The following is a 20,377-nucleotide window of genomic DNA, read 5'->3' on the forward strand; positions in this document are numbered from 1 at the left end:
TTTGAGTTGGTCCTTGACAAATTGCCACCATAGCTTTTAGTTTTTAGTTTGATTGCCCAATCAAAATGCATACGCAAATTTGACAAGGTTTTATCCTATTTGCAATCTAACTTATAGATATGAAAAATCCTCTTTCTTTTTAAAACTTTAGCTTTCAGCACTGATTCCTTTAATCCTGAGTCGCGTTTGCACTAAATATGGCCATGTTAACTGGACTAGAACGGAAAATGATGTCAAACAGATAAATTTTAAATTATGTCATAGACAATTGTATTCAGACCTTAGCTTTGCCACATGAAAAATGCAATGCCTTTGACTAGTTTTAGTGGGTTTAATGCCACGAAGTATGACAAACTGTTTAGAGAAAGAAAGAAAAAAAGAAAAAGAAAAAACCCACCCTCCAACATTTGTACCTAACATTGAACCAATCCAACTGAGGGAATCTTTGGTTTCTTGGATGATTATACAAAAAAGGTCATAGAAAAAATCACTAGAAAATTTTCTGGTAATCTTGTCAGATCTGAAACCGTCTAATCAGTATCCACACCTTATGGAGTAAGGATTTTACCACTATATTAAGAAAGAGGATTTGGGGTCCTCGGCATATTCGCAAAAACCTCAAATTTCAAGGAGAGGTCCGACATCAAACCCTCGGATCTGATATCCATAGTAATCTCATATCAGAGGCAATCTCATATCCAAGTTAAACAGAGTTAACATGAAGGGATCATTTTCTGGAAGAAGTGTCTTTGAAAAATTTTGTGCAGAATCTAACGTTGTAGAATCAACAACCATATCAATTTCTATGCAAATATAACGGAAATGTATTTTATGAATTTGTAAAATATGTAGACCATGTACCATTAAACATGCATATGGAAGGTTAGTAGCTTGAATTCAGACAAAAAAAATCAAGTACCTTGTAAAACTTGAGTATGGTTTTGCTACATCATTAGAAGTTATACGCCTTTTTGTAAACTTTTCATAGAGTGATAATGAAGCAGCACTTGAACTGAAGTTGAAATTGTACGTAGATAAACTTCAATTGTATACCATGCGAAGGCCGGTCTGTACAAATTAGCTCACATTGAAAATGGTGACTGCTCTCAATACTTTTTTATCATTTGGTGGCATCCCTTGTTTAACTTCTCAATACTTTTTTATCAATAGTGAAGCTTTTGGAGAAATCCACCATGTAACCAAAACATATAATTGAAGATTAAAATTCCACTAAAACTACACACCAACAGAACCGTTGCTTTCATTTGTCATTTCATTTGTGCCAGTCTACCATCAACAACGGCACATAAAGCTTTCCACACTGAGACTAACATTTCCAACGGTGGGTGCACTTCCTGCAAGCAAAATCAGAGGATCAAGACAAATCTCTGTAAGGAAAATCTGCTGATGGCTCGAAATGAAAGCATTTGTTAAAGAAAACTGCATTACTGTAAACCTTCCATGTTATATTGAAATCAACCAATCTAAATGTAAAACTGAACATTGATAAGTCGAATGCTAAGCCTCAACAATCAAATCTAGGGAACAGAACATCTCCATGCATTAGATAGATGATATAAAAAAATTGACACCAAGGAGAAAATCCACCCAAAAAATATTTGATTTAAGAGAAAGTAGAACCAAAATTGACAAACTTACTTGGAAAACTAGTGTTAGCTCTGCATCTTCTTGCAAAATTAATGCCAAGCTCCAATAACAAGTGACTGGCGTAACACATTCACTAAGTACAGGTTTTAGAATTTTGTCAATAGGAACAAATCTGCGGTGAATCCTGCCGCTGCAACAAATTCAAAAAAGAAAAAGAATCCGTCTTGCTTATGTGTACTACATTTTGAGAGCAAAGCGAAGCTTCTTGCAAGTGCAAGGGACATTAAACAGTGGTGACAGGATAATGACTTGTCTTGAGAAATTCAATAAATACTTTGATGCCACAAGATCCAAGAACGAGATAAACCAATTAACTGATTATAATTTCCATATTTATTTAGGATTACATGAAAACCTTTGTGGAGCACACTATGCATTGAATGACAACCTAAGTACCTAGGATGAGGTGCCACAAAAAAAAAATGACATTATTGTTTGTTCTATCTTCTAGGGCATGTTTGTTTGCCCAATAATTATTTTCTGTCAAACACCATATGCCCAACTGAAAAATATAGCAAAGCCATATACTTGAGGGCTAGGGGCTTGAACTTGGAGAGCCAAGATATATTTTGGCACACCTGAACGAGTGTTGCACAGCCCAAACAAATTGGTCATCCCAGATAATTTATCTTGGTATTCCAATGCATTTAATGTATTGCTTGATCTGAAGGAATTTCAAAATCTGCACTTTCCCCCTTTCCCTAATTACCTTTTTCCTAGTTTCTCATTTTCCCCATATTTTCTGTCAAATAGGGATCTACTAGGCCTCGCTTAGGCCATAGCGTAGGATTTTTTGGGGATCTGCAGCCGGGCACTCTTTACTACATGGAAAGAAACATGTACATTATGAAAATGCAAGACAATTCAGTGAGAATATAATAAATATGCAACTAGAGAAGTGTGAAGATCCAGAGATTCTTTCAGCAACAGCAATGGGCACAAGTTGACAAGAGAATAGACTCAATATTTGTTGTTGATAAAGATGATGAAGACAATCATAGAGTTGTTCAAGATGACAAGACTGTTTTATATAAAAGTATCTAATATATGTGTTATCCATAGTCACAAATATCATTAATGGGTTTTAAACAGCGACCTCTTTCTCGCGTATTTTTCGGAGCTGACAATCTTGGAAAAGAATTGCCAATTTTGTAGGAAAGATAAAATCCTAAAAATTAAGAAAAACACAAAAAATAACTTGATGGAATGATAAAACTATGTTTTGGTAATGATAGGAATGAAGATAAATAACTTAACTTATGTTTTATACTTTAAAGCAAAAATAATGTAAAAATAACAAGAAAAAAAGGCTACAGAAACACAAAAAAAATCATTTTGGAGTTCTTTCAAAAAATGGGAAAAAGACGGGTTTTTCCCATTTCCCTTACTTTTAGCATTTTTATTGGTTTTTTTCAAAAAAGATGGGTTTCCTGTGACTATGGTCTTCTTCTCAACTCATATCTTCAAGAAGCACGTACTTGTATTCCACCTTTCCTTAAAATCTACCTTAATGGAAATAGAAGCCCAAGAAGGACCTGCTACCCAATTGCATGCTATCCATGCCAAAACCTCAAATGTGGGGCACAATGAATTGACTCAAATTTCCATCCCAATGGTTTCTCTCCTCTATACTTTGACTTTAATCAAAGATAACCTACAACTTAGTTTAATTTGAGGACATTTGATAGCATATGAAAATGTAACCTACCAACTTATGCTTGTTTTTCTTTGAACAGTTGAAAATTAAGAAGGCCAATCATAAATTTAAAAAGATAGGTGCAAATCTGGAATTACCTTCTCCCAGTTTCCCATTTTGTGCATTACACAAACACTTTTTTACATTTTGATACTTTCTCATCTGACAGTTGTGCTAACTGATGACATCAATGTATTTCTGAATTAGTTAGGTTCAGTAAAACCTTTATCCAAAAGCTTACAGACATGCACCTGCAGAATATCATATGTGCAAGTTCTTTTAACAAATTTGACCAATATATACACGGTTTACTCATAATCACTCATAATCAACTCTTAAGAATAACACCACCATGAAATCTCATAAATGCAAGTTGTTTCCGTTAAGTTAATCAACTCTTAAGAATAACACCTCCATGAAATCTCATAAATGCAAGTTGTTTCCGTTAAGTGGACCATATATACATGGTTGACTTAGAAAGAATGCTTAAATCACCAAACCTAACTTGGAAACACATGTAAAAGATCTTATAAGACCCCACAAACACATCACAAAACATTAAAAATTTATTATATAAAACTTATTTTGCATCAGGTTTTCACAAAAGGTCGATTCTTGTCAAGTGAGCAATTTAGACTTCATCAACATGGTCAAATTCCATTAAGTAACTTAAATACTAAGATTCCACTGCATAAAATCTCAACACTCATTTCAATGACATCCAATCATTGTCAGATGTCTCGAGATTTTCATTTGCAAACAAGTTTGAACTTTATCATGCTTTGTAAACTTACTCTAGCATGCATTCTCAAGCCCAACGAACAACATATTGACTGTTCAAGATCTGTTCAGTTTAACAGCTAACTTAAAGAACAACTATGGTCATCAGATTATGGGCTTTCCATATTGGATTTCAATACCTTCTATTTACAATGTGAATAAATTCTAGCATTGAATTCAACAAGCTGTCTCATGCTGTTCCACTATTTTTTGGCTACCAAATTCTTTTATAACAAGCTGCTTTTGGTACTGGTGCAAGTATTTGTTTCTACAGTTTGCATAGTTTTCATATAATTACCATATTTATGAAATTTTATTTGCTAATCCACCTAAGTTAACAAAATTAACATCCAGAGATAGAAGAAGATGATCAGGCACATGTTGCAGGAGAGCCAATTGTGCAGTAGACTGTAGACAAGTACTTATTTCACTTGACTGGCCCAAGCATTGGCATCACTTAGGCTTTAAGTTTCCCAGAATTGGCTGACGAAGCAAAAGGGCAATAATAAAACTTTGTTCAAACATATAACCAGCCTCAGTAACTAAACTAGAACATCCAATGACATCTAATAATCACAAAGGATTACCTTCTATAATGTGTTTCAAGCTGCACTCCGAGCATTGGCATGATCAAAACAGACTCTGCATAATTCACCCAAGAAAAAGGGGGTTCAGAAACAAATGAAGTTGCAACAGAAGTAAGGCATCATGAATTGGAAAGGAATGTCTAAATTAAGTAGGTTGTTTATGCAACCAAGATTTTCTTCCCTTAAGCATTAATTATCTTGTATGGAGAAAAACTATATTGCAAGATCATATGGAGAAGAAGGAATGATTTATGATTAAAAGTAATTGCCCAATAAATCTATTTTTTGACAGTCAAACTAAAGAAAATTACACCAAAGGCTAGTAGTCTTGTGCCTATCTACTGGTATCCTTTTTCTTACCTTTCTTGACGACCTTCCCATGGAAGACTGCGATAAGGATTAAATAAAGAAGAATGCTCCAAAGGCAAGACAGTCCCAAATGCTCCTGTTTTTTGCAGCTTGTTCAATTTAAAAGCAATATTTAAAAATTCCTAGAATGCTCTTTGCAAAAGCAAGGATATGTGAAAGTAATGCAGTTATAGAACTAAAGAACAACATGAAACAAATTTCACAATTCCGAAAGTGAAGAAGATGAAACAATCAAATAATGATGTTGCGTACCTTGTAAAATGGCATACAATAGAAGGTCACTATAAAGGCAATAGCCACGAGCCACAGCATGAAATAGCTCATAGAAGTCTTCTGAACTATAATATGGTGAGCATCCACAACTGGCGATTGTGATATGGTTCCATTATTAATGTAAACATACTTTCTTGAAGAAACCGACGTGTTGCACATGCTATAAATCTTGAAAGACTAGCCAATCAAAAGTGGAAGCCACATTCACAGAGGCCTGTATGAAAAACTAAATCAAGCACCGTAGTCTTAAACTCTATCTCATGCAATCAACATAATTAAACTCATAAAAGGGAGCAAAAGGCGAAGGAAAGAAAGAAATGCACTTACCTGTTTCCTAAATTAAATATAAAAAATGTATAAACGAGGGCGCAAGTAAAACATGAGATTGTAATATGACAATATTTAATGGTATGACTAAGCAAATTTTCCAATTACCACTAGTCAAGTTCAAACTACTGCACAAAAGATAAGAGATTATGCACAGCATATTGCACGACTTCAAGTAATATAACTTTTGCCCAATACTTCATAAATATTCCAAGCAACGAATGCCACTAAGATGATGGCCAAGCTGGAGACAGACATCCAACGCCCTCAGATTGACGGGATTTGCCCTAGATTGCATGGATCAGGAGAAATGACTGCAAAGCTTAAAATTTCAATGACTTCATGGTCCAGATTTGCCCGAAGTTATTCCCTTGCTGGAAATGGTGCCTCTATGTGGATCATCTTGCAAAGATGAAGATCGGGCAACGATGACGAGCAGAGTTAAAGCCTGCAAAATGCAGACAATGAGTTTCACAAACAGAGGAAGCAACAGCAAAACAGCTACAAAGGCCACAGTTTTTGCAGCAACCACGAACCAGGGAACTGCGAAGTGCCGGTTTCGTTGGGCGTCATAGGGGCGCCGGGTCCATTTTCGTATCAAATTGCTGCCTCAAGGCAATAAGAAGTTCCAAACCTCTGCCTAATATCTACACTAAATGAAGAAATGCTAAAAGTCCCGCAGACTTAAGCAACAGATGGATCATCGGAAAGTGAAGAGAAGAACACTTCTCAGACACAAGCATCAATGAAATGGGACTCTTAACACCAAGAATGTGCCAAAAAATAACAACACGAAAGATCGATACTCGAAGGAAAATGATGACCCAAATAGTGCTGAAGGAAAATCCAAGACCATCTGTGATGAATAACATGATGAAACGAAAGAAAGCAACGTGAGAGGGAGAGAGAACCTGCCAACTGGAAGGAGCTGGAGTGTTCGAGCTTGTGGGCTATGTACCGCGACCACGTCGAAGAAGAAATCAGCTCAAGCTTCCCTGGGTGCTCTAGCATCTCTTCTTTCTCTCTCCCCCCCATGAAACTCACATATCCAACTAGGTCCATATGGACTGGAACTATGGGCGTGCATTTTTATTTTCCTTTTGGAAAATAAGCAGAATATTAATTTGTGCAATCAATAATAATTTTCTCCATGCCTTCAATTATATAAATAATTTTAGTTTGTAAAGTTAAAATTGTTTTTATTGCACTGGTTCAGGAAGGAGTTTTCTATGTGAGCAGAAAAATATTGCTGCTTGGAGGAAAGTCGAAGTTCTCACCTAATCCCTCATCTCTTAGGGCCCATTTGATGGATTGGAAACCTGGAATGGGAAAAAAGATTCTGGAAATAAGTTTCCTGGAATAAAGGAATGGGAAAGATCTTTCCATTCTCATTTTGCTCTGTGTGTGATGACTGAGAAACAAATTTCCTTCAAACTTGTTTCTTAGTTTGGTGACATTTGAAAGGGAAAAAACAATGAAAAAGGATTTATGAACGAACTGAGAGGGAAGCAAGCAGAAATTGATACCTGCGGTAAGACAAGCAAGCAGTAAGGGACACTAATCAAGGAAAAGACAAAGATAGAAAGCAAGAAGCTTGTAAATCCCTAGGTAATTTTCCTTGAACTCTGTCGAGAGTCAAAGAGGGGTTGTCTTAGAGAAGCCAGATCCTTGACCTTATGCAGTCACAGAGGTATTAAAATCATTATCCTCACCAAGCAGCAACTACGTTAGGGAACCATTATTCCACAATAAATTCAAGCTCTTGGATATAGCATGAGGGTCATATTGTGAGACAGATTTCAAATCTGTGTGCTGAAATAGGCATGGCGAGGATGGCATGTGCTTGAACCCAGCGAGAGGGGAGCATAGATGTCTAATCTATACTGAAATGTACAGGTAGAAAAGGTGATTAAGTTCGGAGATAACAAATCCAATCAGAAATGCCTGTCACCTCCAAGGTGGGACAGCCTCGCCAAATGGGTGAATTTCATGTCGCCTGAAATAAATCTGTATAACCAAACCAAGGGCGTCGCTGCCAGGTTATGATATTGCATGCAACCCATCTACACTACAAGGGTTCAAACTTCAAAGAATCACATGCTACACTTTTTATTGTTAAAAATCAAACATTCTTCTTCTTCTTTTACCACTCATTTCTTTAAAAAATGAATAAATAGTTTTTACTGATTCTTAACTGATTCAGTTGATTCGGCAGATTCAATTTCGGATTTTTATACCACTGGATTAAACCATCATACAGGCTTCGCGAATCAATGACAAAATACAGCCCATATCATGACTTCAAGTATCATTAAAATGATTGGATGCAATCATGCAAGTAGTCAGCATCAACACAGGCAAAACCAAATTCATCAGCTCATTCCTAGGATCATAAAACAATAACTGGTAACGAAAACCATTTCCATGCATCATACTATCATAGTACATCAGACTTCGGGCATTATTTCAATGAGTTGACGTAGAGCAGCTCGGCATCAGCAAAGGCAAAACCAAATTCATCAGCTCATACCTAAGATCATAAAATGATGACTGACGACTGAACACTTTCCATGCTTGATAGTCATTCAGACTTTGGGTATAATTACAATGATTTGATGTAGGGTAGCTCGACAAAACCAAATTCATCAGCTCAGCCTAAGATCGTAAAAAAAATGACTGATAACTGAACATCATTTCCATGTTCGGCTCATCAAGAGAATAGACTGCGTTACAGTCACCTTTTTACTTCTGCAGGAAGGCTTCTTGTCGTTAGACATACCAGACTTCAAGTATCACTACAACCATTTTATTTAGAATAGCTTAGCATCAACATTGACATGATCAGGAGCGGAGGGAGTGGGGGGGGCGCCTGGGCCATGGCCCTACCCTGCCAATGGAAAAATATATATATATATTTAAAAAAGTAAAAAGTTTTAGTTTGGCCCGATCCGCTGCCACGTCTTGCCCTACCCTCGGCCCAGCCCTCTTTCTCACTCGCAGCTCCCTCCCTGGCCCGCCCTCAGTCACTCTCACTTGCTCTCTGAGTCCCTCCCTCCCTGGCCTGCCCTCTCTCCCACTCCCTCCCTCCCTCCCTGGCCCGCCCTCGCCGCACCGTTCTATCAAGCCCTTACGCGCCCCAATTACTCTGATTCTTTTTCTCTCTCTCTCTCTCTCTCTCTCTCTGCACCTGCTGTTTTCTTACTTTTGTTGCTTTGGTTGATTGGTTCCGACTGCTGTTTCCTTACTTTTGTTGCTTTGTTCCGATGTATTGAAAGTCCCACAAAAATCTGCGACCTTGTTGTGCTGGATTTTCCAATCTTGGAATGGTATTTGTTATGATGTAGACGTAGTCACTAGTCACCATTATTCTCTTTTTGTTTCTTCTTTGATTTTCGTTTGTCATGGTTTATGACTTTCAATTGTTGTGTTTCTTGCTCTCTATCTTTTATGTCCTTTTTTTTTCTATGATGGGTTTCTGTTTTTGTTTCTTTTTTGTACTAATTGTTTTGCTGTTTGGTTTTCTTTGTTTCCATGTAATGGTTACTACTTGGATATTGGGATAATTTGAAATTTTGATGGCATGTGAATCTGTGATCAACATGCCCAGGTAGCCACCGTCTTCAATTGGAGTGAAGAATTATTCTCATTTGTAAATGGGGGAGGGGGGGGGGGTGGGCGAGTTGTTCGTTCTTAATCATTTAAAGCGTCACCGTCTTTGAGATAAAGTAAAGAATTCTTCTAATTTGAAAATGTGGACGAGTTATTCGTTTTTAATAAAATGCCATGTTTATCCGGTCATCTTTTAAGCATTTGAGGTTCATTATGACTAAACTTAGCAATGACAGCTTCAAGGATTGAACTGGGCTAGATAGTTTGTAAACAACATGTCTGTATCTGTAGAACCATGAATTTTTTGACGGTTGGATTGAGAGAGTCTCCATTTGTTAGCCAGTGGTTACTGAAATTTTGCTTGAAAAGCTCGTTCATTTATCTTTCCTTTGTATCCCCATGGATGTACATATGCGCAATTACTTCGATATGTTTAAATCTTATTGTCTATGTTAAATTTCAAGTTTTTCGTGTTAGCTTATTGAGAAGATGATGAAAAATATTCAAAATTATTTAAAAAAAAAACAAGTTATTGATCAGGAGGGAGAAAACCAAGGGGAAGAAAACCAAGAGGGAGAAAAACCAAAATGCTGGTTATTGTAGTTCGGAAGCTCTTGATGTTGTTCTTTTTACTCAGATTCTCTACCTTTTTACGGTGAGACATCACTATCATGTTGATATTTTTATTGCTGCCATTGATTCTCAACTGGTAGAGTTGAACAGTAGATTCAATGAGAATTCTATAGAAATACTTCATTTGATGTCGACATTCGACCTTAGAGATCAATGTAAGTCGTTTAATGCACAAGATGCATACACTCTTGCAGAGAAGTTTTATCCTGAAGATTTTCTAGACTCAGATTTTATAAGTTTAAATTATTAGTTGAGACATTATAAGAATGATATTTGTCATCATCCAAGTTTTCAAAATTTGGATACACGATCAAAACTATGTTAAGTAATGGCACATAGTAAAAAAAATAAAGGATATCCTGATATATACAGGTTGCTTAGTCTCATTCTAACGTTTCATTATCATGTCTCCCTTCATATCAGGATATCCTTCATGGTCTGCACAAATTGTCTTAGTCTCAATGCTCTGTCTGAGGTTGCAGTGGAGACATGAAGCGTTAGAATGAGACTAAACAGCCTGTATATATCAGGATATCCTTCATTTTTTCTACTACGTACCATTGGTTGACATAGTTTTGATCGTGTATCCAAATTTTGAAAACTTGGATGATGACAAATATCATTCTTATAATGTCTCAACTGATAATTTAAACTCATAAAATCTGAGTCTAGAAAATCTTCAAGATAAAACTTCTCTACAAGAGTGTATGCATCTTGTGCATTAAACGACTTACATTGAACTCTAGGGTCGAATGTCGACATCAAACGAAGTATTTCCATAGAATTCTCATTAAATCTACTGTTCAACTCTACCAGCTGAGAATCAATGGCAACAATAAAAACATCAACATGATAGTGATGTCTCACCGTAATAAAATTACGTTCACGACGAGAACATGATCCTCTGACAAAATATTGAGCATCCATATCTGGAATAGGGATATAATGTGTCATACAAAATGCTCTCACCGTATCTATAAATGAATCCCAAGTCCCAACCATTCTCCCTAAGTTCTTGTAGGAACTTTTTTGAATTATAAACCATAGCCATTTGCATTTAAAATATCTTGTTTTTGCCTTTGCAATGACTAACAAAGAGTATCACTCCATCCTAAAATTTCTTGTACCAAGTGCAAAATAAATACAAAGTCAAATGATGTGATTATGTCGTAAGCTGAAAGACCTTCACCCCGTATTTGATATGTTGATCTATTGTCCCTTAAATTTTCCAATATTACACATGTTGCATCAAACATTTTTATCGAACTGTACACAGACAAAATGAGATCCCCATCTAGTATCACCAGGCCGCTGTAGTGATCCAATTTGATCAAGTCCTCTTCCTGTTTCAAGTTCATCTATAGCAATTCTAAATACAATTTCATTTGCTTGAGCTTCATATAATTCATCATTACGTTTACTGCTTGCACTAACAACATTAATAACATATGTTAATTGTTCAAAAAATTTATGAACATGGACAACTTCTTTTGAAGTTGCAACAAGTGCAAGTTGTAGTCTATAAGCAAAACAATAAACATAATATGCATAAGGACATTCTTTCAAAATTAATGCTTGCAATCCATTCGATTCACCTCGCATATTACTAGCACCATTATCTCTTTGACCTCATATATCTTGAATGTTAAGATTATGTTGAGACAACAAAGTAGAAATTGCATTCTTCAAAGTAATTATTGTAGTAACCCTTACATGCACAACATCTAAAAAATATTCTTGAATTTGACGTTGCTTATTAACAAATCTAAGAACAACAACCATTTGCTCTCTCTTGGACTCATCTCGAGTTTCATCAATAATAATACAATATTTAGCATCACCAATTTCTTCTATAATTTTAGCTCTCACTTTACTTGCAAAAACATGTAATATTTCTTTCTGAACTGTTGGTGATGTATATTTAGCATTCTTTGGGGCATTATCCAAAACAATTTGTGCAACTCTGTCATTATAATTAGTTAAAGTTTTAATGAACTCAATAAAGTTACATTGATTCAATGAACTTACACTTTCATCATGGCCTCTAAAAGCACAAATTTGAAATGCTAACCAACGAACTGCGTCTACAGATGTCTTCAATCTCAAGCGATTGTTGTGAACAAACTCTAAACTTTGCTTTTCAATCATTTTATCTATGTGTTTGCTTTGACGATTTAAGTCATTAAATGCTCGCACATTCATATAATGAGACGAACTTTGACTTGTCCCTTCATGACTACGAAATGCACATGTTTTCTCATTACCACCCACCCTCTTCCAAGTTCTGAATCTTTCAGTAATAAATAGGCTGTCATTTGAATCTGGAGTACTGAAAAGATAACACGGCAAACTATATGCACTATATTCTAACCATGGAAATTTTTGAAACCATGAAGTTTGAAATTTAGGCACTGGATATTTATGAAGCTTGTGCTGATATGACCCATAATTAATATATGCTCGCCTAACTTCATCTCTCTCATTTACTGATATCTCCCATATAGGACGTCGCAACCCTGGATCACGCACGATGCTTTCTACAGTTTCAATTTTTGAATACTAAAAGGTAGAGAATCTGAGTAAAAAGAACAACATCAAGAGCTTCCGAACTACAATAACCAGCATTTTGGTTTTCTCCCTCTTGGTTTTCTTCCCCTTGGTTTTCTGCCTCATGATCAATAACTTGTTTTTTTTTTAAATAATTTTGAATATTTTTCATCATCTTCTCAATAAGCTAACACGAAAAACTTGAAATTTAACATAGACAATAAGATTTAAACATATCGAAGTAATTGCGCATATGTACATCCATGGGGATACAAAGCAACAAAAGTAAGAAAACAACAGGTACAGAGAGAGAGAGAGATAAAAAGAACCAGAGTAATTGGGGCGCCTAAGGGCTCGATAGAACGGCACGGCGAGGGCAGGCCAGGGAGCGAGTGAGTCAGTGACTGAGTCAGTCTGAGTGAGAGAGAGGGTGCGAGAGAGAGGGCCGGCCAAGGAGGGAGGGAGCGAGTGAGAGAGAGGGCGAGAGACTCAGAGAGGGTGGGCCAAGGAGGGAGGGAGCGAGTGGGAGAGAGGGCGGCCCAGGGAGGGAGGGAGCGAGTGGGAGAGAGGGCACGAGAGAGTTGGCGGGCCGAGGAAGGAGGGAGTCAGGGAGCGAGTGAGAGAGACTGAGGGTGGGCCAGAGAGGGAGGGAGCAAGGCTGCGAGTGAGAGAGCGGCTCGTGTGCAGCCCTAGTATTACACTGGTCAGACTTTGTGATCTCAACTCGAACTCGAGTCGAGCTACCTAACACAAGCTTGAGCTCGACTCGATTATAAAAGTCGAGCTCGAGCTCGACCCACTTAACTCAATTATGAAGGGACGCTCCAAGGATGGGCTCCAATTAGTAGTTTGATCGAAGAGTTCCTGTTGCAAATTGTTGATCCATTCCCTAATTTGTGCTTACAACGAGGAATTGAGGAGATTCAGAGGGAAGATCTAGCAATCCCGAATGAAGATCAACATTCTGCTCGGTTCTTTGCTCTACCGCCATCATATCCCTGATCAGTCGCAAATCTGAAGAAATCGGGAGATAATTTTGGCAATCGGACACTTGGGTCATCTTTCCAACATCCTGACAAACATCCTGACCAAGTTTGAGCCCAATCCATGCAATATCGAGGGAAATATGCTCTCTGGCAAGAACCTGGCGGAATCTGGCGACACTGAAGAACAGATTGCTGTCGATCAGGCGGATTTTCGATTTTCTGCAGCAGACGCGATTCTGATCCAATCTGGTGCTCAAATATGACCCTTCCAGTCGCTAATTAGATTTCTAATCCTTTGATTTGCATTATTGTGATCGATTCAGGGGAATTCCCCAATTTTTGTCGGAGGAATCTCAACCCACGTCGGAAAGTTCTCTGTTCACGCCTATGAAGACCTGCGATAGACTGAGTCACAAATTCGGGGCGCATTTCTTGTGGGAGGCTCAGATTGATGTGAAATTTAGGGCGTCTAATCCCTGGAGTGTCCTCTGCCTACATACCAATTTTCAGAGCAAACAGAGCTCTGAAATCGTGCGTGATTTTCTATGATTTTTGGAGTGTCGACCTTTCCTGAGAACCGCAACAGGCACTTCATGTTCATCGCCCGAGTCAGAACCAGTTCTGCGTCTACGACAGTCAGAGATCTTCAAGCTCCTCGTGATTTTTGTAGGGAGTTCGGTTGAAGCCCATCCTTGGAGCTCGAGCTCGAGCAGGAGCTGTAGCAAGAGAGCAGCGAGAGAAAGGGGAAAGGCGATGGATGCGTCTGAGGCAACAACAGCAAGAGAAGGCAGTAGCAGCGCAATAGGAAAGGCGGGGGAAGAGTGAAGACCAAATGCAAACAACAAAAAGTTTTACCCTAACCTGGTGAACCAGTTTCGCGAACCGGTCTATCTAATATAACGAGTCGAGTCAAGTTTAAACGAGTCGAGTTCTTGCAACTCAAACTCGACTCATTTATTGATTCGAGTTTAACTTTCAGCTCGAACTCGACTCGTTTATAAATGAGTTGAGCTCGAGCCGAACTTTTTCGAGTGAGTTTGAGTCGAGCCCGAGTTGGCTCAACTCATTGTGCAGCCCTATATAATACAACAGAAAAGCAATTATACTCGACTAGTATTACCAAATAACCAAACATGCATAATTTAATAGAAGCCATAAAAGAAACATAATTCGCCATTAATTTAACAATGCATAAAGAAAAAACAACTTAGAAACATGAAACCCACAAAGACATCAAATGGTTTCATTCACCACATTTTCAAACAACTTAAAAACGAAATCAGTAGTCATTTGCAACCAAATCTGATGGAGAAGAGCAAGAAAGAGCTGCTTCCACTAAAATTTAAACAAGAATAAAAAGACGAGAAATGATAAAAGAATGTCACTACATATTTTCAGTGTCTTGGGCATAAAAGTTGTTGAGCATTCTTGTACTACTCCATGACCAATTGATATACCATTGGCTTTTGATTTCTGGTAGAGGATGTGCACCATAGGTATCATCCTCACATCCTCTGCAATTGAGTAAAATCATCCTCTGCAATTGAGTAAAATCATCCTCTGCATTGAGTAAACCCAGCTCGTAGCTGAGAAAAGAACTTAGCTATAGGCTCTCAACCAGCCAACAACCAGTTTTGCTTGAAAATGTGAGACATTGCTTTTCCTGATGGAATGAATTGTGCTATGGTGATACTAAAGCTCGCCAAAGGAGAGATTTGGAGTTAGAATGGGTTCTTAGAGAGGAGTTGAATGCCGTCGTAAGTGAGGAAGAATCCAGTTGGAGACAAAAATATCATGCAATGGACAATTTGCAAAGGAAACAGAAATACTGCATATTTTCACACCATAGCTAGAAGCTGAATAACAAAAAACATGATTTTTATATTGCAAAGAGATGGCCAGCTGATGAAGTATCCAAAAGAAGTAAGAAATATGTGTGAAAACTTCTTCAAACAACTCTTAGGAAATATGAGAAGGCCTTAAGGAAGGTTTGATATTGACTGAAGAAGAAAATAGTAAGCTACTCTTTCCAGTGACTTTGGAGGAAGTGAGGCATGCAGGCTGCTTTCTCATCAAATGCTGAAAGTGCATCAGGAATTGGAAGAGCTACAGACATTAATATCATTCATGAAGCAAGTTTTGCATTTCAAAGTTGTGATGATCAACTTTGGGCATTCATTCTTAGGCAGAAATATATGAAGCAATATAGTCTTTCAACTACAAAAAACCTTTAGTAGAGGTTCTTGGTTTTTCAAAGGCGTGAAATGGGAAGAAGCTGCTATGGAGAAAGATCTAGTGTGGCAAATGTGAAGAGCCCAAATTCTGGCAGGATAGGGACCCCCTTCTTGCTTATATTCTAACAACCAACTGTTCCTGCTCTTTTATAATCCAATGAATTGTTCCCTGCTCTTTTATAATAAATAAGAAATTTTTCATATTACTGAAAATTTTGGATACATTGAAATGCTAAATGTTAGATGAAATAGAACATTAAAAATTGCATGATCTGAAGATTCCTCGTGGACTTTAGAAAAGAAACATGAAGAGACCAAAGAAATTCGAAGAGACTAAAGATGTTCCAAAGTTTAACTTTTGCAGTTAGAAGAGCTCGCAGAAGCAGTGGTGCAATGCTAAAGTATAAATCAGAAACGCATAGTTCTAAAGAAGATAGTTGGTTGGCGGTTTTGCTCAACATTACTATGCAAAGTATGATTTGTGTAATCAGAGGTACCACGTCTGTAGGTCGTCAAAAATATGCTTAACCCCAATCACAAAACCAAACCCCCAAAATCGAAACTCAAGAAACAGAACCATGAAGAAGCCCAAAACAGCAAAAAAGGAAGAAATGTAGAACGAAAACGGCCAGCAAACTAGAAACCATTCTCAATAGCAAAACGAAATCAAAGGGCATACAAAGAGGAAGACGGCCGAGCGATTTCTTCCCTGAAAAACACAAACAACGTAGCCGCTGGTATGCTAGAGGGTTTGAGAAGCAGGTCGGATGAGTTGCCGGAGCAGTATAGGAACACAAGCATATGGCGATATAAGCAACACAAGCGAGGGCATGAGAACAAAGCCACAGAACAAAAAAAATGTCTGACGGGTGTTGCAGGTTGCTGCTCCCAATGCGGTTGCGCGGCGCGAAGAAGCGGCCGTTTCAGGGGAGGCAAACGCGGCACGCAGCGGCTGCTGTGAAGAGGAGGCAGACGCGAGAAGCCCAACGGGCAGAAAATCGTCTCCGGAAATTTATTTCCTGGAAAAAAACTTCCGAAATAAAAATTCTGAAATGGATTGAACAGATACATTTTTGGTCCTTAGTTTGATGGGGACCAAGCTTTTTTTGAAAATTTGAATTATTTCTACGCAGCTACAATATCTTTCCAGGCTAGCAAACAGGCCCTTAAGGTAGAAGGGCAGTTTTCTATGATTTGAGGATGAAACTGTATACGATAATCGACGACACAAAATCTTGTAAAAAAAAGGTCTCTATGTATTGTCAAATGATGTTAAGATTTTGCTTTTCAAATGATTCTCAACTTTTGTAAGTTAAAAATAAATAAAAATAGTTAGGAGCTGTTTGGGTGTAAGAACTTGGAAACCTTAGAAATCTCATAAGTTTACGGGCCGTTTGATGACAAAGAAATTTGGAATTGGAAAAATATTCCTGGAAATAAGTTTCCTGGAATAAAGGAATGAGAAAAATCTTTTTGATTCTGATTCTCATTTTGATGTGTGTGTGATGACAAAGAAATAAATTTCCTAGTTTGATGAAAAAGAAACATATTTCCAAATGTACTGAACGCCTTTTCCTCACCTCCTATCTGGATGCTGATCATGATCATATTTACATTCAAAGTGATGTCAACATGGTTTACAGTCTGCAACCAATGCATTGGGATGGCATTACTGTGTGATATGGAAGCACACATTGAAGATTGGATGAATAACTTCACAATTTATTGGCAAACATATATATATGCTATCAGAAACATAATCAACGTGAATGAAAATTAGTATCTATATGTCTGCTACAAGAAGTTTGAAAAATGCATCATAAGCTGGTAAATTGACCTTTCAGAAACTCATAATGTTAAAAACCACTTGTGCAGGCAAATCTTTTTCTGAGGTGGGTTGGGACCCTCAACATTTTGAGGTTGCTTCATCTGTTAGCCCATATTGTCTAGTTTCACCATTTATCCACATTATCCAACAGAAAATGATTTTTACCTTTTAAATCCAAAATATAGCACGAGAAACCGGCTGAGTTGGCTGGTTGGCTGTGGCATGCGAATCTGTGTTGAAGGCTACGATGGTGGACTTGGGCACCTTCTGGACAGAGAAGCCGGAGACAATAAGATTCTGGACTGAGAAACCTGTGCGAAATGGAATTCCGAGATGAAAGACATGAGAAAAACCCTCGTGTGTTTTAGTTTAACTTTAAAAAACTTAAGTACGTCAAACCAATTAACCAACGTTTTCTTCACTCGACCTGAGGCGTACGCCTCTGCACTTCATTCACAAGACGAAGAAGGGAACAAAAGGAAAGAAAACCAGAAGATAGAGGGAAAGGAATTTCCTTGTTATTCGGATTCGACCGCTGAACTTCATTCAGAAAATCCTTTCCGAAATTTTTTGCGCAAGCATTTCAACATAACAACAAACCCAAAATTTTTTTACCTATGATTGTACCTTCTTTGGGTCGAATCTGGGGACGAGAGTAAGAAGAACCGCCGTAGGGAGGAAACACACGGGAGAAATTCCAGGACCAACGGAAACCGCCTGAGGAGCCACCCAGAAGAAGAACCGCACCACCTGATAAGGGAGAGGTAGGGAAAGCAGCGAAGCAGGAAGACGCGAGGTGGGGTTGCGGCAGCGGCACGACGAAGCTCAGCAAAGGAGGAAGACGCCAGCGTGCCTAACGGTAAAAAAAAATAACAAACATATTTTCACCTCTCGAGGTGAAAATATGTTTTCGGAAAAAAAATTCAGGAATCGACCTCAACGGTCATAATTTTTTTTTTCATTTTTGTTGGGCTGAAAAAATTTTAAGAACTTGAAATTTTTTTCTTATTCAAGAGTATATTTCCAACCCATCAAACGGATTCGAGGTTAGAGTTCCCCTCAATATTGTTCTTAAACACATGGTTTGAGTTGGATATGACCTACTCTAATCCAAGCTTCATTTGTCTTGCTAGAAGAAAAAGTTCAGGAATTATATTGGTTATGGAATTCTTTAATATTCATTGTAAGCAATGAAATTTATGTGTGCGTGTGCAACTGTAGCTGCACTAACATAACTACCAGTAAATGTTCAAGTGAACTTGTTTTTTAAAAAATATTCTAAACTTATTTTGTCATCCAAACAAAGACCAGGTTTCCGAAAGAGGAAACTCGGTTTTTATTTTGTCATCCAAACAAGTAAACCGGGTTTTCAAAACTAATTAAAAAAACCAGGTTTTCACAAAACTTGGTTTTTTCAAAACCAAGTTTTTGAAAGTGTCATCCAAACACTCCCTTGGCAACCAAAATGATCTCTATAACCAAAAATGCAATAAAATCTACCAATAATAATTTTGATTGGTGTTGAAAAGGAACCTTGAATTCACTTGCGCCAACAAAATAACTTAATATTTTGAAGACATCAATTTCATACATGGATAAATTTCATCAATATAATTAAGTACCTCTATCACTAGGGCTTATGTAGACTTCATTTTTTATCCCGCTTACTTTTGAGTGGATATTTCATCTAATAAGTACCTTGTTCAAAGAAAAGTACGTGAATCATACACGTGACACACCTACCTCTTTCTTAATTGACATATAAATCTTCATATGTTTAGCTTCCCAAAACTAACTACAGTGGCATCCGACTTTCAAGCTAAGAGATGTTAAAACTAGACTTTATGTATTAATATAAGATTGTAAGATGGCAAATCTATCCAATTGCTGCTTTGATGTTTCATGTATTTACATATAAAATCCTTTGAGACTACGTATGTTGGCTTTAATGAGTCCAACTCGAAAGAAAAGACACTTTGGCCTGTTTTCAAACCTAGGCTCTACTCTATGTTTTTGCCGACTTACATATACTGTTAAATGCAAACGGCTAAAATTTAGAATTAATTCAAAGTATATTAACTTCTTATTATCAGGTCACCACTTGCGCCCAAAAGGAAAAAAGTTGTACATCTATCTCTCTTTGAACATGGTTCAGTGCTAATTTTTATTCATGTGATGTGACACCACTTTATATTAGTCTGAAAATGTTACCACGGACGAAATATTTAAACTATCTGGATCAGAAATGAGAGTTTTGGCAATTTTGGCCGCAAAATATCGGATTCCAGCCCAAACTCATATGTGCCCCAGATCCAATTCATTGGCCACCCGATAGCAGAGTGCTGGAACTCGTGAGGACCAAAACTGAGATCTCCAATGACTTGATCCAATAAAATTTGTACCTTTTCTTATTGGAGTCATTTTGGGTACGTGCAATAAGTAGCATAGTTGGTAAAGCTGGATGACACATAAACATCATGTCTTATGGGTGCTACTTCTCAAAACTGTAAATGGTAATACCATAGTTGTCCAAGTCCCAAAGCAGACCTCAAACTCCAGAACTTGTGAAGATAGATCTTTTAGTGTATATGAACCAACCCTAACATAAAAAAAGTTCTTATCTTGTACTTGTACATGGATCAAAAGCTTGTGAAGATAGATATTTTTACTTGCATCTGGGCTAAAGAACTATTGAAGACAATAAACAATATCTCCAGAGTCCAGAAGAAGCCAAGAAGTTATAATAATCAATGGCCATTAAAATGCATAAGTAAACTGACGTTCACTGTGTAGAGGGAAATCCGTCCTCGGATAAAGTTAATTTCCTAGGCAATAACGGT

General features: G+C 37.5%; 1 protein-coding gene across 6 annotated transcripts; it reads right to left on the reverse strand.

The window, feature by feature from the left end:
* Positions 1-1,013: 1,013 nt before the first annotated feature.
* Positions 1,014-18,399, reverse strand: LOC116247765 (uncharacterized). Of its 6 annotated transcripts, XM_031620070.2 has the most exons (9): positions 18,153-18,398; positions 17,703-17,848; positions 16,389-16,728; positions 6,978-7,019; positions 5,353-6,797; positions 5,092-5,176; positions 4,732-4,786; positions 1,660-1,798; positions 1,014-1,355 (listed from the first exon to the last, which is right to left on the reverse strand). In XM_031620070.2, the coding sequence occupies exons 5-9, from the start codon at positions 5,530-5,532 to the stop codon at positions 1,269-1,271; spliced, it is 546 nt and encodes a 181-aa protein (XP_031475930.1). In that variant the 5' UTR covers positions 5,533-6,797; positions 6,978-7,019; positions 16,389-16,728; positions 17,703-17,848; positions 18,153-18,398; the 3' UTR covers positions 1,014-1,268. The 6 variants fall into 6 exon arrangements, with proteins under 6 accessions (XP_031475930.1, XP_049932213.1, XP_031475933.1 ...); XM_050076256.1 differs by lacking the exon at positions 6,978-7,019 and having other exon boundaries at positions 5,353-5,587; positions 16,577-16,728; positions 18,153-18,399; XM_031620073.2 differs by lacking the exon at positions 6,978-7,019 and having other exon boundaries at positions 5,353-5,587.
* Positions 18,400-20,377: the final 1,978 nt, after the last annotated feature.

This window comes from Nymphaea colorata, chromosome 2, assembly GCF_008831285.2.
Source record: "Nymphaea colorata isolate Beijing-Zhang1983 chromosome 2, ASM883128v2, whole genome shotgun sequence".
NCBI lineage: Eukaryota > Viridiplantae > Streptophyta > Magnoliopsida > Nymphaeales > Nymphaeaceae > Nymphaea > Nymphaea colorata.

Bases quoted from the DNA above. Each gene is read 5' to 3' on its own strand.
- LOC116247765 (XM_050076256.1), bottom strand. From the start codon at position 5,532: ATGTGCAACACGTCGGTTTCTTCAAGAAAGTATGTTTACATTAATAAT. The intron at 4,787-5,091 runs GTAAGAAAAAGG...TGAATTATGCAG, and splicing joins TGGGAAGGTCGTCAAGAAAG to AGTCTGTTTTGATCATGCCA. The intron at 1,356-1,659 runs GTAAGTTTGTCA...TTTTGCTTGCAG, and splicing joins AGCTAACACTAGTTTTCCAA to GAAGTGCACCCACCGTTGGA.